This window comes from Abramis brama (assembly GCF_963993115.1).
Source record: "Abramis brama genome assembly, chromosome: 19".
Classification (NCBI taxonomy): Eukaryota; Metazoa; Chordata; class Actinopteri; order Cypriniformes; family Leuciscidae; genus Abramis; species Abramis brama.
The window spans coordinates 5,788,531-5,805,052 of NC_139981.1; the positions used below are offsets into that span (position 1 = coordinate 5,788,531).

The 16,522-nt window shown below is 36.7% G+C and overlaps 1 protein-coding gene across 1 annotated transcript in view; it reads right to left on the reverse strand.

The window, feature by feature from the left end:
* The window catches only part of cdh23 (cadherin-related 23), a 232,804-nt gene that overhangs the window by 133,432 nt on the left and 82,850 nt on the right, over positions 1–16,522 (reverse strand). Inside the window, exons 7-9 of the mRNA XM_084093482.1 lie at positions 14,376–14,570; positions 14,147–14,275; positions 9,663–9,741 (exon numbers count right to left, since the gene is read on the reverse strand). Coding sequence (XP_083949608.1) covers positions 9,663–9,741; positions 14,147–14,275; positions 14,376–14,570 — 403 coding nt within the window. The remainder of the gene's footprint in view (positions 1–9,662; positions 9,742–14,146; positions 14,276–14,375; positions 14,571–16,522) is intronic.

The following is a 16,522-nucleotide window of genomic DNA, read 5'->3' on the forward strand; positions in this document are numbered from 1 at the left end:
ACCGAGGTATGCAGCAAAGCATTTGTGAAGCCACAACACGCACAACCTTGAGGCGGATGGGCTACAACAGCAGAAGACCCCACCGGGTACCACTCATCTCCACTACAAATAGGAAAAAGAGGCTACAATTTGCACAAGCTCACCAAAATTGGACAGTTGAAGGCTGGAAAAATGTTGCCTGGTCTGATGAGTCTCGATTTCTGTTGAGACATTCAGATGGTAGAGTCAGAATTTGGCGTAAACAGAATGAGAACATGGATCCATCATGCCTTGTTACCACTGTGCAGGCTGGTGGTGGTGGTGTAATGGTGTGGGGGATGTTTTCTTGGCACACTTTAGGCCCCTTAGTGCCAATTGGGCATCGTTTAAATGCCACGGCCTACCTGAGCATTGTTTCTGACCATGTCCATCCGTTTATGGCCACCATGTACCCATCCTCTGATGGCTACTTCCAGAAGGATAATGCACCATGTCACAAAGCTCGAATCATTTCAAATTGGTTTCTTGAACATGACAATGAGTTCACTGTACTAAAATGGCCCCCACAGTCACCAGATCTCAACCCAACAGAGCATCTTTGGGATGTGGTGGAACGGGAGCTTTGTGCCCTGGATGTGCATCCCACAAATCTCCATCAACTGCAAGATGCTATCCTATCAATATGGGCCAACATTTCTAAAGAATGCTTTCAGCACCTTGTTGAATCAATGCCACGTAGAATTAAGGCAGTTCTGAAGGCGAAAGGGGGTCAAACACAGTATTAGTATGGTGTTCCTAATAATCCTTTAGGTGAGTGTATATACACAGTATAACCCATTCATTTTTCATTTATGAAAGAGTTTCAATCGGTTCCAAAGTCCAATTAGTTTTGTTCCAGAACAGTTACAATGACAAATTAAAATAAATGATAATGCTGTTGAAGTAACTAGAATAACAACATTGCATATTTAATAATATTTGTTAACCTGTTAACTTTGACAGCCCTTATAAAAGTGAGCAGACATACAAGCCCTGGCCTAGTGTGTGCATGCATGATCTAATGTCAATCTACTGTACATGCATGTGGAAACAAACTTATCCAACTCTTTGATGAAGGCAAAATGAGTCTGCGAGCTGTCCGGTGTCCACTGAGTACGACACAGTAGCCAAATGTGTGTGTGTGTGTGTGTGTGTGTGCGTGTGTGTGTGTGTGTGTGTGTGTGTGTGGTTATATTTCTTGAAGTTTATGAGATGCTCCTAAACTGGCATCTGCACACATCAACAGAATCTCTCCTGGTGGAGTCCAGTTCCCTACATAAGAAAAGTGTAAATCAATAAGAACTGGTCTCCATAAAGCCGGTCAACTTTCCATGAGGTTTCCATGGTAACATTTAGCTTCAGCGTCACAGAAATAGCGGGGCTACGTAGATCTGTTCCTTTCGGGAACTCTGAATCCAAAGCAGCTCACATCTGCTTCTGAAAAACCAGGGTGATTTAATGAGGCTTTAACTTTGGCCCTTTAAAGCCACCATAGCTGCAGGGGCTGTTAGCCATATCTGTGAGCACCGCGGTTCATGAACCCTGCTGGGCTGCTCAGGACACTGTTCTCCCAGGGCACTTTATAATGGATTCTGTCTGTCTCACACACACACACACACACACACACACACACACACACACACACACACATTCCCTCTCGCTTCAGTAGTCACAGTTGTACCAACTTGTCCTGGAGTTGTGCTTCAGTTTAAACACACACACTTTAGCATCAGTCCTTCTGATTTATAATACGGATAGTTCCGGCTGATCTTATCTGATTTAACACACGGCATGTTAAATTCTATATTAATATAGCAACCATAAATTTATTTGGTTAAATTTATTTTACAACCGGCCATAAATCAGAAACTTTTTTTAGTTTTATTTTGGCCTCTTTTCCAGACTTGCGCACAAACTGCATTGCAATCATTTCCGAAAATGTAATTCGTGTGAAAATATTATGAAGTCTGTAAACAGGACTAGGGATGCACAATATATCGACCACCATATCGGTATCGCCGAATACGCCGATATATGTTCTTTTTAATAATGCTGATAAATAAAGGATTGTTTCCTTCCGCACTGTTCGCCATGATGGTTTTGAATTGCTTGAAATATGATTCGAGTCACTTCAAAAAGGAAAATACAGTTAACTGCAACATGTACAGCACAAGTCTTTCATATAAGTTACATGAAATTATAATGAAAACACTTCTGTAAATTAATGTTGTGAAAGTTTGCTTTTGCATTCGCAGACTTTTGTGTAATTGCAAGTTGTAATAGTATATTTATTTTGTGTATATGATTTATTTCATATAGGAAGTGTTCGAAATAAATAGGAAGAAAGGAAGAAAAATATAAATACTAAATTGGGGGCAGGAGTTTATATGAATGTATCTCTGAAGGGAACTGACTGTCTTCTAAAAAGTTTCAATGGCATTTTCTTTTCCTCTTTCCTCTGTATAAAGTAGTGTTTATAAGCGCAGATCTGCTCACAGCGGTACCCAAAGAAACCACAGACTATTTTACAAGCGCCACCAACTGTCAGAGAGTGAATTTGCATTTTCATTCAATCAGTCTGCTGTTTTTGTTTTGTGCAGGTGTTTTATGTAGCATCATTTTACAAAGCTGAAGTCAGACCATTACATTTTTGCTTTAAATCTTGAAATGAGACAATCTAATTTAAATGAAAAACAACTGTTCATGCTACGTGTGTGTAGCATCTTAGCTTGGATCGTGATTAAAATCCAGTGGTTGCCTCTAACTTCAAATGGCTGTTCAAGGCCAGTTTGGCCTGTTATAGAGCAAATAAGCTTATTTGCTTAAACAAAGAAAAAAAATGGCAACCAGTATCGGAATTGGTCAAATTGCTTGTAAGAAATATCTGAATCAGTGCATCACTACACAACACCTAAGAAAACCACCTAGTAACATTCTTAAAACCACTCAAAACAACTTAACAACTGCATAGCAACACCCTGACTGACAGTGACAACCATCCACAACAACCGAGTAAACGCCTACTAATGTTCTTAAATAACTTGGTAACTGCATTGCAGCTACTCAAGGCAATAATTTTACCACACTTTCGAATAATACAATCTGCTAAATGAAGAAATATAAAGTGCTTGACCAGGTTACCTTCTTTTTATTTTCATATTCAAGGAGTTTTTTTACTTCAGAAGACACACGCATGATCATATAATACCATTCCAGGGCAAGTTGCAGGATTAGAGAGGAAGTCTGAGGCCTGAGGAACAGCGGAGTAATTTGGCAGTAAATAATAACATCAACAGCACTATCATCACACCTTCGGGGGAAACGAGAGAGAGAAAGAGAGAGAGAGAGAGAGAGAGAGAGAGAGAGAGAACAAGAGTGCATGATCTCTAGTCTCTAGATCATTAACACACATCACCCTGCAATTAAAAACTCATTTATCTTAATTACTCAACTAATGGGACGAGTCCCCACAGAAACACACACACAGTCCCAAAGGACACCACAATGACATATACACACGTACACGTGTGCATATAGGTGTTAATGCTCAGAGAGAAGGTTAGCCACACACACACATACACATACACAATCCACACATCAGCCTGTCTCTCTCCGCACCGCACACTCTTCAGTTCTAATGTGGCATGCCGTTATCGCTTCCTGAAATGTTAATTCATTACATGTTGATGAATTTACCAGTGCATCTGCACTAACGAGATTAGCTGTGTGTAAAGGTTGTTTGAAAAACTGTAATTTCTGTAATGTACACAATCAGAATCAGAATCATAAAATCTTTCTTTTGATGGACTATCTATCTATCTATCTATCTTTCTATCTATCTATCTATCTATCTGCACAACCCTAATGTTAACACAGGAAAGAAACTGCGCTCAACAAACCATTTCATATGATCTCAAACTGGACCCGAGGCTCCTGGAGAGAGCGCTCTACCCATTTTCCCTTGCTTCTTTGATTGTCCCCTTTAGATTCTCACACAACGGCTTTGAGAGAGCATGCAGTATGAATTCTAATAGAGCCATTACCATTATGAATGATAACTAGGGATATTCCGCTGACCTAGGGTCAGGGCCCGTGCAATAGCTCTTGTGATTACGGAGTACAGAATCAGGTTCAGGAAATAGCAGTGCTCCGCAAGCCAGCGGGAATGTTTAACCTACATCACGGACCCCTGTCCTATTGATTAGACCATTAGACTTGAACCGCTCGGAGGAAATTGACACAATCCTCTTTCCATATGAAATCTTTGCGTTAATGCTCCTCAATTGAATGTCAGAGCTATTAGATTTCTCCAGAATATTCATCTGTTCACTTCCCAGCTCTCCTCTAAAAACTGAATAATATGTCATTTTGGATGCGACTGGGTCTGATGTAACGATTCTCAAAAATAATGTCCTTGAGCCTCCCTGCACAACAGGTACTTGAAGAGGCTATTTTGTGATTATTGCCATTAGACGATAACCAACCATTCGCTTGGAAGACAAAACTTTTAGTAAATACTATGTGCAAATGGCATAAAAGCTTACTTGCCATCTGCAACCCTGCTTTATAGATTTTGGCTATATCCCAAACCCCAACCAGACCTATATCAGTCAACACTTAAATAACATTTTATGAAATAAATAAATCAAATGTATGCATTATAAAGTTATATTTATATTGTAAAATCATATTTTAATTATATTTACATAAATGCATTAAATCATAGAATTATATTTAAAATTAAATACATGGCGAGTTCCCAGCTATGGGAATCCCTCTCTAATCTCCCTAAACGGTCCTATCAAAAAAGGCAAAAAAAATCCTGAAAATATAACTTAATATCTATAAATGGTAACAAAAAAAGGTTTATGATCTACCTCATGTCTGCTGTGAAACGAAAAAAAAGCAAGTTGTTTAACAGTTCATTGTATTGTATATTATACAGTAGATGGCTTAATTTATTTATGTTATGTATTCACGTGTTCGAGACTCAGTGTGTTTACAGAATACTTCAGGACTATAATGTGAGCGACATAATAGAAGCCTAATCAACTTTTGTCACAGTTGTATTTACAATGTGCAGTGAAAACTATACGAGCCTGTGGCGTGGACATTAATCTCAATTAGGGTGGCAGTGACAAACTGTGCTGCAACACATAAAATACAATAAATATGACAATTAAAGGAGAAGCATGTAATTTTGGGGTTGTTTTAGTACTTGCTCCCCCAATTTAACATAAATAATTCATAGGCTGAATTTCCTCAAATTGGCGCTATGAAAACATGGAACTATGTTTGAGCATCACGGCCAATACTGAGCAACAACCAATGGCATGAGTTTAGGGCAGGACTATCTGTTGCGGTGACAAATGGCAGATGTTCAGAAAATCCATTTGAAAACAGAAACTACACACTTTGTCCTTTAATATAACTTAATCAGAAAAACATTAACGACTTTTACAACAACATCTGCATATATAAACTTTTTAAAGGGCTCATGATTTTAATGTTCCTTGAGGTTCACTTATAATGCTAATAAAGTTTTTTGCTAAAAAAAACAAACAAATATATATATATATATATATATGTGGAAAAACAATTATTTTCAACCTTCATTCTGACCCTCTGTCTGAAATTATCTGTTTTTAAGGGGCGGCTCATTTAAAGTGGTCATCGGATGGAAAATTTGTCTGCATATAAATGTGTCTTTGCAGTGTGTGGACACAACCACCATACAATGAAAAAAAAAATCTTTTTTTTTAATCCTCAAAAAGCCTAAACACTCCCAATAATCAAGCCGTTTGGATTTTCTGAGCAATATGATGTCACATTGCTCATGCTCCGCCCACGACCGCTGACGGACTGTCCCGTATTAGCATATTTTCGCCCTCACCCATTTGTATACTGTCCACCAAGACAGCACTATATGTGTCTAGTGTCGACACGCCCCACGGAAGAGAGGGGTGGGGCGAGCAGTTGCTCATTATTATTTAAAGAGACATGCACCGAAACGGGTCGCTGTGAACAGAGCTGTATTTGAGGAGGTAAAAGGGTTTTGTTTTACACAACCATTGAGGAATTTTAACCAAAGTATGTTACAAACTTTACATGAAGACCCTAAAGAATCATACTAACTTGTGGAAAATGGGCATTCAATGACCCCTTTAAGGCTTGTCAGTAAACTGCCACTGTTATGATTGGCTAACATCACTGCATAGGAAACAATATCAACGCCCCCTCGCTATTGCACAAAGTGTCTTGAAAACATTATCCAAATAAAACAGGGATGCACCGATATGAAAATTTTGTCCGATACCGATAACCGATAATTCTTTACATTTGAAAGCCGATAACCGATATATTGGCCGATAAATCAAAATAAAAAAATGTATATACTTTGATAGCCTGATTACAAAAACAAAAGGCTCACCATTAAAAGCCATGTCACAAACACTTCAACATTAATCAAACATATACAGTATAGTAGCCTCGTTTTTTTATTAACTAACATTAACAAAGGTTATTGCTCTCTGTTAGTTCATGTTGCATAATGCATTAATAAATGAGACTTTATTGTAAAGTGTTACCAAAAAATTGCCTAACAAATATAAATAAATAATAATAATAAAAAATTACCTAAATAATGCAGACAAGTCATTGGAAACCATTGGGCTGCATATAAAGAAACAAAATGGATAATGGATATAAATGGAATGCCATGGATAAATAAAATGAAATAGCCCCCGCACGGACAATAAGGAAATATTTTGATCAAATCATATTGTTGATGAAAATAATGCGAGAACAAAAAAGTGCTAGTTATTAATAATAACGTATCAACGTTTTAGATTTTTTTTCTTTTTTACATTTTAATATTGCAGTAATAGTAAACATCATTAATATTAGGCCTACTATTTCAAATGCCATCATTGCTGTTTGATCGCGCGCTGAACCTGAAGAGAATGAGCACCGGGAAACTGAAGAACTTTTCTAGCGGGTTTTTTAACGCAAAGAAACGCATCCTATATGAGATTAATCAGATATCTATATTACATCAACTTAATATTACGACTTGTATCTGCACAAAATGACGCGAATGCACAAGCGAACTTGACTGTGCTGGTCAGAATATGTAACTGTTCTGGACACGCTATTCCCACAATAACGCGCTGAAAGAAACGGCATATAGGATCGATAACGATTACATTAAAAATGACGATTTATTGGCCGATATCGATATGTGGTCGATATATCGTGCATCCCTTAAAAAAAAACTTTTTTATTTCTTTGCAAACTCTCCGTTACACTGTGCCTCGTTTCAAAACAAAATGCTCCGAACAAACATGTAATCCTCCAATGCAATCTGGGACATCATTAAAATAAATCATCATCTTGTTTTTGAAGTCAGTACAGAGACGCAAATGAGCAGTTTAACCTGGATGCGTCAAAACAAACTTTTTTTTACTCTTCCATTTTTTCGGCTGTTGGCAGACTCAAGCACATGGAGTATGTCAGAAACTGAACGTGCATCTGTATACTGTATCCAGTGTAGACAGTGATTATAATGGGTATAATGCTTTTGAAGCGACGCTCACATCCAGTGTAGACAAATGTCAGACAAATGATGTAAAACTGCTTGTATCGACAAGCAGTTTTACATCACGTGCTTGAGTCTTGCTCAACAACAAAATATCTATACACATACACATATTCATCTACAAAAACCCATTCAACACCAGACTGAGCCACTGAAGGTTCTCAATGTACATCTAAAACACATTGTGTAACCTCTCTCTCTCTCTGTCTGTCTGTCTGTCTGTCTCTCGCCCTCCATTCTGTCCCTCCCTTTGCTCTGTCTGCCTCATGCTGATAGCAATGAAAGTGATCTACGGGGAGAGCCATACACAATAACTGTGTGTGTGTGTGTGTGTGTGTGTGTGTGTGTGTGTGTGTGTGTGTTGCGCTGTGGGTAGGTTTGTCCTGCTGTGTTAAGCTCATGTATGGATTAAACCGACAAAGGCTTTCAGTCACACACACACACCACTGACGCATATAGGCCACTGTCTTTCAGACTACAGCAAGAAAAAACATCCTATACTCAACACTCAAATTTTACTATCAGCACTGTCAAAGTCATTGTATAATTGTCTGCTTGTGGTTATTTGCTGTAACTGGACAGTGATCCAAGAACATACTGCCATCTGAAATCTAAGAGTAAGAGAATTTTGAGTTAGTATGCCATGAAATGCATATTGTGACTTTCCGTCAGCTTTACATTAGTTGTGTGATTGCCTTTTAACATGTATGAGAAATTCGTTCTGGTTTCACTTTATATTCACATTCACGCCAATCTAAATCATTATGGCCATTACAGGTTATAATGCAAGATAACATTATGCAACTAAACAGAGGAGAAGTGTAACGTTTAGATGAAGATGAACGTATAAATGCGATCCCATAAACAGTTTCACTTTAATAAAACAAAACAAAAGATTGACATCCAACATGAAAATATGATGACACTGTGCTCCATACACAACCTTGAAACACAACCTTGAAATCAAAACCAAAACACCAAAATAATGTGACATGGAGATGATATATATAGTATATCTTCAGATTTGAAATCAGGAGGATATGCAAAAAAAAACAAAAAAAAAACATCAAATATTAAAAAGGGAAATCTAAAAAATATGAAATATGTTTAAGTATAAAAGGAATATATTATTTTTATTATTATTATTATTATTGTCTAATAGTATTGTTATAATATTGTGCCATTCTACCCTGTGAAGTATTTGCTTGCAAAGCCTTAAAGGACACCGTTATATACATTATTTTTATATAATAAGATAAGTGATATAATATATTAATAAAGCTCAGTGTGAATAAATTAATTCTTCTTAAAGGGATAGTTCACCCAAAAATGAAAATTATTTCATTAATTGCTCACCCTCATGTTGTTCCAAACTCGTAAGACTTTTGTTAATCTCCGAAACACAAATTAATATTTTTCAATTTCTGTCCCTCCATTGACAGCTACGCAACTACCACTTTGATGCTTCAAAAAGTTCATAAAGAGATCGTAAAACTAATCCATATGAATTGAGAGGTTTAGTCCAAATTTTCTGAAGAGACACGATCGCTTTATATGATGGACATATTTAATTTAAGCTTTTCAGAAAAGTCTCTTCAGAAAACATGAACTAAACTGCTCAATTCATATGGATATAGCTTTACGATCTCTTTATGAACTTTCTCTTTACGAAAGTCGGGCAGTTCTCAGCCCCCACTAAAACTATAATCGGGCCAGTGCTGCTTCTTCAAGAAAGTTTATAATTTTAACATGTTTTTAGGTCTTGTCGGTTTAAACATTCAAGTGATTTTAACAGTAATACTTGTTAATAATAATACTGATTTGAACTGTACCACACAAAGACTAGTCTCATTGTATCATTTGTAAAACTTTTGTATTGACTTGGTACCAATTTAAGTACCGGTAGGCTACTTTTTACTATGTATTAATGTAGTGGTGCTGATTTAAAGCGGCAGGCTATGGTCTCTTGCTACACATTCTCACTGAAGGATAAGCCCCCCTGAGGATCAAATCCTGGAATATGATAATCATGATGGATGTGACTGACCTGATATTATCGTATATCCAATTCCACGTGGTCGACCTAAGTCCTGATCGATCGCCCTGATCTTACGGACTTCATAACCCTACAGACAAACAGAGAGAGAAGAGAGAGAAACATGAAAATTATGCATAGAAGTGCACAGATATTTTGTCTTTAGTTTAAACATTTAGGGCCAGATTTACTAAACAGGGCAAATTCCTGCATGAGAGCGCAATTCCAAAACAGCGCAGATGGGAGTGGAAAGTTCTGCGCGTGATCTACTGACGACACACAAATTAAAGAACACAGAAGCAGCCGGATCATTTCCATAATGACCAACACAATCTACCAAGAGCAGCGCGAGTTAGCGTCTGGTTTAAAACGTGCTTTTTTTTGGTGGTAAATAATGGAGCAAACACCAGTAAACTGACGAGCGCAAACCTTAGTAAATCACCTTGCGTGATTCATTTAAATACTCTCCTCCCATAAATTTTGCGTCAACTCTATCAAAAGCTATCAAAGAATATACATTTGCGAAAGGGAAACTCCTACAAATGCTTAAGCAAACAACCTTTAAAAATAACCCTGTTGACACCTTTTCAGCGCTAGTTTTTTAATGCCAAAAGAGGTTTGCGCTGTTAGTAAATCTGGCCCAAAATGTATTCTTTAATAATTTGTTTTTAAAACTCTTTGCATGAAATGTGTGCTTGTGCTGTCGTTCTATAAAATAAATGGTTTTATTTTGTCTAATTTAAATGTCCAAATAGTTTTTGCCGTCATTGTATTTCTCGTGTGCAACTGTTGAGGAAAGAACACGGTGAGGGATGTTACACTGACATCAGCTTCAAGAACGAACGAATCAAATGAGACATGAAAACAAACGGCAAAATATTCCAAGTTAGAGGACTCTTTGATCCTGAATGAGAAAGCGTACAGATGCTTAAAGAGAAAAGTGAGAGAGCATCTGCCATTGATCCAGCTAATAGTGTCTGAGAGCTGTTTATGCTTCATTTCTGCCAACACTCTACTGCTATTACAGCACACAATCAATTACAGCACGTTTAGCGCAAGAACGTGAGGAGGAGAGAGGGAGAAATGGATGACAAAAGCGTGGAGTGAGCGACTGAACGGAGGATGAAGTGTGGCTGAAGTAATTTGCGAGCTATTCTCTTTCCAGCCGCACAAGTGGAATGTTCAATCATGCACACGTCTCTCTCTCTCTCTTTCCTTTCCTCTCATCCTTAAATATTTCGCCCTGCACCTTCTCGTCCACTCCTCCATCCTCCCTCCATCCGTGTCTCTTCTTTTGCACCATTTCAGATCAAGCGCCTGACAGCCAAATTGTGTTTGCCCCTAAAAAGCCTTTAAATGTCACCCTGACAAAAGAAAACGCCAAACAGCTGTGAAAAAACACCCCACTTTTCCTGCAAAACACTGTTTTTCTCTACGTTTTAGCTGTTCTCAAACTTTGGTCCATTTGGCATGAACATGACCCGCAGAGCTACGCTTGTGCCAGAAGGTCAGGGTTTGAATGGTTTGTATGCTACACCGCCCCACAGAGCATTCAAAGGTAGCTGTGTATTCTGATAAAACATATCTATTTTTTATAAAAAGTTTTCATTTCATTATAGTTATGGAAGCAAATTTCTGTTTAAGAGTAAAAAATGAAATAATTGTGAGATATATAACTGATTATAAAAAATAATTGAGATACACTACTGTTCAAAAGTTTGTTACTGTTTTAAAGGAAATTAACAGTATGTAAACAGTGACAGTAAAGACATATATCAAATAAATCAGCTTATTTACTTTCTTTCAGAAATATATATTACAGATTTTTAAAATAAAATATGAATCACAGCTGTTAACACTGATAAATATAAGAAATATTTCTTGAGCAGCAAATCAGATTTTCAAATTCAGATTTACCATTGTAGGAATAAATTACGTGTTTAAATATATTGAAATAAAAATCAGTTATTTTAATTTGTAAAAATATTTCACTTTATATATACTGTATTATGATCAAATAAGTGCAGCCTTGGTAAACATGAGAGACTTTTTTCAAAAACATAAAATTGATTTAAAAAAATATATAACAACCCCAAACTTTTGAACAGTAGAGTACAGTACAGTTTAAAATAAGAAATAGTTACAATTGTGGCATTTAAAAATCACACTGTGAGATATAAAGTCACAATTCCAATAAATAAGTTACATTGTGAGGCGCAATTATTATCGCAATTACATAATTATTTCAATATAAGGCATGAAGGAGCTTCCATAGAAGTAGATATTTCAGTACTGACAAATTTGTAGGCGGACTACTCTTAAAAAACATTTTCTTTCTGTCATTATTTACCCAAAACATTAGAAATATATACAAAAAATTAATTTAAGAATCTTCTCTAAATTATTATAGTAAATCATATTGGTTTGGGACAATTTGAGGGTGAGTAAATAATGATAATTGAGTTTTGGGTAAATTATTGCTTTAAATGAAGTGCTTCTACAATGTAAAAAAGCCATTGAGATGAGAGGGAAAGCTAACGGATCTCTCTCCATGTGTGTGTGCGAGAGCGGTGCACCTGAGTTGGAGCGGGGGTTTAGAGTTGTGTTTTGACAGATGACCCACGACATTTCTGCGTGTTTGATATCTGTTTGCGTGTAAATGTCAGTAGCCTTGAGAACTCTCCACACCCACTCAGTCACTTAGCCCGAGGCCCGTCGTCTGAGCCGACACACTCCATACGTGTGTGTGTGTGTGAGGGAAGATAAGCTTTAAGCTCTCTGCGTGTGGCTAAGTGTACGTGTCAACATCGTTTTATATGAACATGCAAGTGTGACGTGTGCAGTTATTGAGGCCGTACGTGTTTCGAGTGTCTAATTCTCAACACGAAGACCTCTTGTCTTTTTTTAATAGTGCTTCCTCAACTTTTCCAGCATTGATGTAGGATATAAGGAATGAAATGCCAAAATCCATCATGTCCACTTGGAACTTGATGCTGACTGCCACATTTAGACAGGACAGCTGGTCTAAAGTCATCACTGTCTTCTTACTCCTGACCTTCCTGAGACGACTGATAGATCCGTGTCACAATGCTTCACTTCTGACACGCTCATCAGTTAAAATGCAAGCAAATGGACACCAGAGCGAGAGAAATGGAAGGAGAGAGAAAATATGGCCATGAAAGGAAGAGAAATAGGTAAAAAGCAGAAACTGAATCTATCTATCTATCTATCTATCTATCTATCTATCTATCTATCTATCTATCTATCTATCTATCTATCTATCCATCCATCCATCCATCCATCCATCCATCCATCCATCCATCCATCCATCCATCCATCCATCCATCCATCCATCTATCTATCCATCCATCCATCCATCCATTTATCTGTCTATCTATTTATTTGAAATTAAAGTTTAAAGACTTAAACTGTTTTTGCATCATTTCATTCTTAGAAGTGACTTCTGTTTTTGGTTTCTGTAAACTTTAGTGCTTTAAATTTAAATTTAAAAAGATCAAATTTAGAAATAAAGCTGCTTTGGTTTCATTTGTGTTTTGTGCAGAAAAATTATTGTAACTGGCTATATTTTGTCTAAAATATGAGTTACTTAATATTACATTACTTTTTATTGAACTGCTGTTCAGTATAAAATCGATACAGCATTTCAGTTAGTGCAAATCTCCTGTGGAAATATATGATTTTTGGTTTATGATCTGTTATAAACCAGAGCTATTATACTCTGATTCCACTTTTAATTCTACACAGACAGAAGCACACACACATCCTCAGAGCCTGCGTACGAGTAAAATGAGACAGGAATGAACGGCCGGTGGTGAATCTCAGGCTGAATGACCTTTCGTGACCCTCATGCTGAGCCAGTCACATCATAAACCTATCACTATAATTACAAGAATATTCCAGCGAGAGTTCACAGGTGTAAATGCTGCTTCTCCAATAATTATTGTCTAATTACTCAACACACACATTCTATCACTCTTTGTCAGCCAAATTGCCTCTCTCTCTTTCTGTCTGTCTCTCTCATTCTCTGGAGCATTTTATGTTTACACAAACCTTTACTTTACTTTTTTCCTCCTACATATATTACCGATTTATGGGTTCTATCTAAATACTACCTGGCTGTGACTCAAAACCTAGCAAAATTCCATCCTATCTAACATGCTTATGAGGCCCAAATATGCTGTCAACATAGGCAGCTCACTAGGTTTTGTGCCAATCCATCTGGATCAATCTCACGGAAAAATGATCCAGGACACAGGCATTAAAGTTATTAGAGAATTTGAGAGAGACCTTTTCTTAATTGTCATGAAAATAGATAAATAAAATAGTAATTGTAAATAAACAAATAAATAAAAAATAAAATGTAAATGTAAGTATAATATAAAAATATGAATTAAATATATTTTTGTGGGGCGGGGTCAAATTTTATAACACCCACTTAAACACTACTGAATTAAGTAGAAAGTAAGATTACTGACTGGTGGTGCGTCCTCCATTATATTAGTGCTGTAGGGGAGGTTGGTGAAGATGGGGTCCATATCTTGGATATCAGTGATGGTAATTGCCAAATTAGACAGACTAGAGAGCGGACGGCGTTTATCCTGGTCCTGTTACAACAAAACAAATACATGTTTTATTTAGCTTTGGAATTGACAGAGTTCCACACAATCATTTGACAATGTAAAACTCTACTGAGTGTTTTCTAACCGTGGCATTAACAGTGAGCTGATAGCTGGTTGTCGTCTCGTAGTCCAGCGCTCTCGTCACAGTAACGATTCCTCTGGCCCCATCAATGGAGAAGAACGGAGAGGGAGGCTGGAAGGAGAAGAGCACACTACCACCCACGCCTTGATCCGGGTCTGTCGCATTCACCATTAACACTGACGTTCCCACTGGAGTGTTCTATACACACACACACACAGAGAGAGAGACAACAATGATACATGTTAATAAAATCATACTTGCATGATGAGCATTATTTAATGCTGTGTTTAAGCATATTTCAGATGATGAGTGACAGCTCTTGTCTCTGTCATTTCACCTGTCAGTAAGTGACACACGTCTGAGATGATCAGACCCCTGCTGTCACTGAGACATGATGCAGTCCGTCAGCACACGAGAGAACACACACACACTAAAATGCTAGAGGAGCATTTTCACACGCTCTCTAAGTTTTAACCCAATATTTATACATTATCTTTAGGGACGGGGTCAAAATGGGTGAATTGGATAAAAACTAGTCCAGGTCACATTTTACTCTAAAACAAGTCAGTCTGACAATTCTACTTTACAAAAATAATGTAGTGAAAATGTTTTGGGGTTTTTTTTAGAAAAAAAAAATATTTATAAAAATACATGCACATAACATGTCCCTCTTTATATATATATATTTAGTAATTTTCATTATTTTCAAAGCTGGTTCTCATTACTGTACTACATTACTGTAAAAAACATACTGTAATATATATTTATTTAAATCAACATAAAAGCCATACAAAATAAATACTACTATGACATATAAACACTTTACAGCTTAAATAATAATAAATAAATAAAAAACATTAAAGTAATTCGAATCTATTTTGATTTATTTTTATTATATTTTTGCAGAATTGCGAATTTTGTGGGAAATGTGCAAAAAATCCTAATTGTCCAGAAATAGGATTCATTTTCTTTATGCAAAATATATATATTTTTTCTTTCTTTTGATTTTGGGGTAAAATTTGACCCAGACATATTCTTGACAGATTTAATTACATTTGCTCATAAATACACTGTTCAAAAGTTTAAGGGTGAGTCAATTATTATAATTTGTTTTAGTAATTAATACTTTTATTCAGCAAAGATGCGTTCAATTGATCAAAAGTGACAGTAAATGCATCTATAATGTGACAGAAGATATTTAGCAGCACAGATGCTTTCAAAATTGATATAAGAAATGTTTCTTGAACACCAAATCAGCATATTAGAATGATTTCTGAAGGATCATGTGACATTGAAGACTGGAGTTTTTGATCAAAGAAATGCAGCCTTGGTGAGCATTAGAGACTTCCTTCAAAAACATTAAAAAACAAAACATACAGAATCTAAACATTTAACATAAACGGTAGTCTACAAATCGTCTGCACGCCATCTATACATACAGTACATATTTACATATCTACACTAGACAAATGCAAGGCTGCATCCGAAATCGTATACTTCCCTACTATACAGTAGGTGACAAACAGTATGTGACGAAAGAAGTCTGTCAGAATTCACAGTACTCATAAAACAGAGATTCTGAAGTGTGCATACGATGTTTACAATCCCATGAGGCCACAGGAGAGGATTTATGAATGGCAGTGAAGCGACGCAACTGATGCTGGCAGGTCACATGATAATGACAACATGGCAGATGTAATGCATCCAGATTACATTCATACTACACACATTTATACTATATAGAACATACTTTTTTTAGCGGTCGTGGAGTAATTACTTATTGAAAATATGTACCTACTCAAGAGAGAATGGGATTTCGGACGCAGCCCAAGTCTATATGGAAAAGGAAATGCAACTTCAAGAACTCTTGTAGAGAGTCACAGCTCTATGACTATGAATAGCCAGCTACATTATTTATGCTTATATATTCCATTTACATATAAAGCTGTGTCACCGCATTACTCCCAGAATCCCTCGGCCAAAGAAAGAGAACAAAAGAGAGAGAAAGAGACATTTCCCATTCCAAAACAGTAAACCAGATCCTTCCTGAGAGAGAGAAGTTGTACTTCAGCAAGCACTCACTCTTTATCTCTTTCAATAAAACAGGAGATATCCATCCTTTGAAAAGAAAGGATTAGAAAAGATTCAGA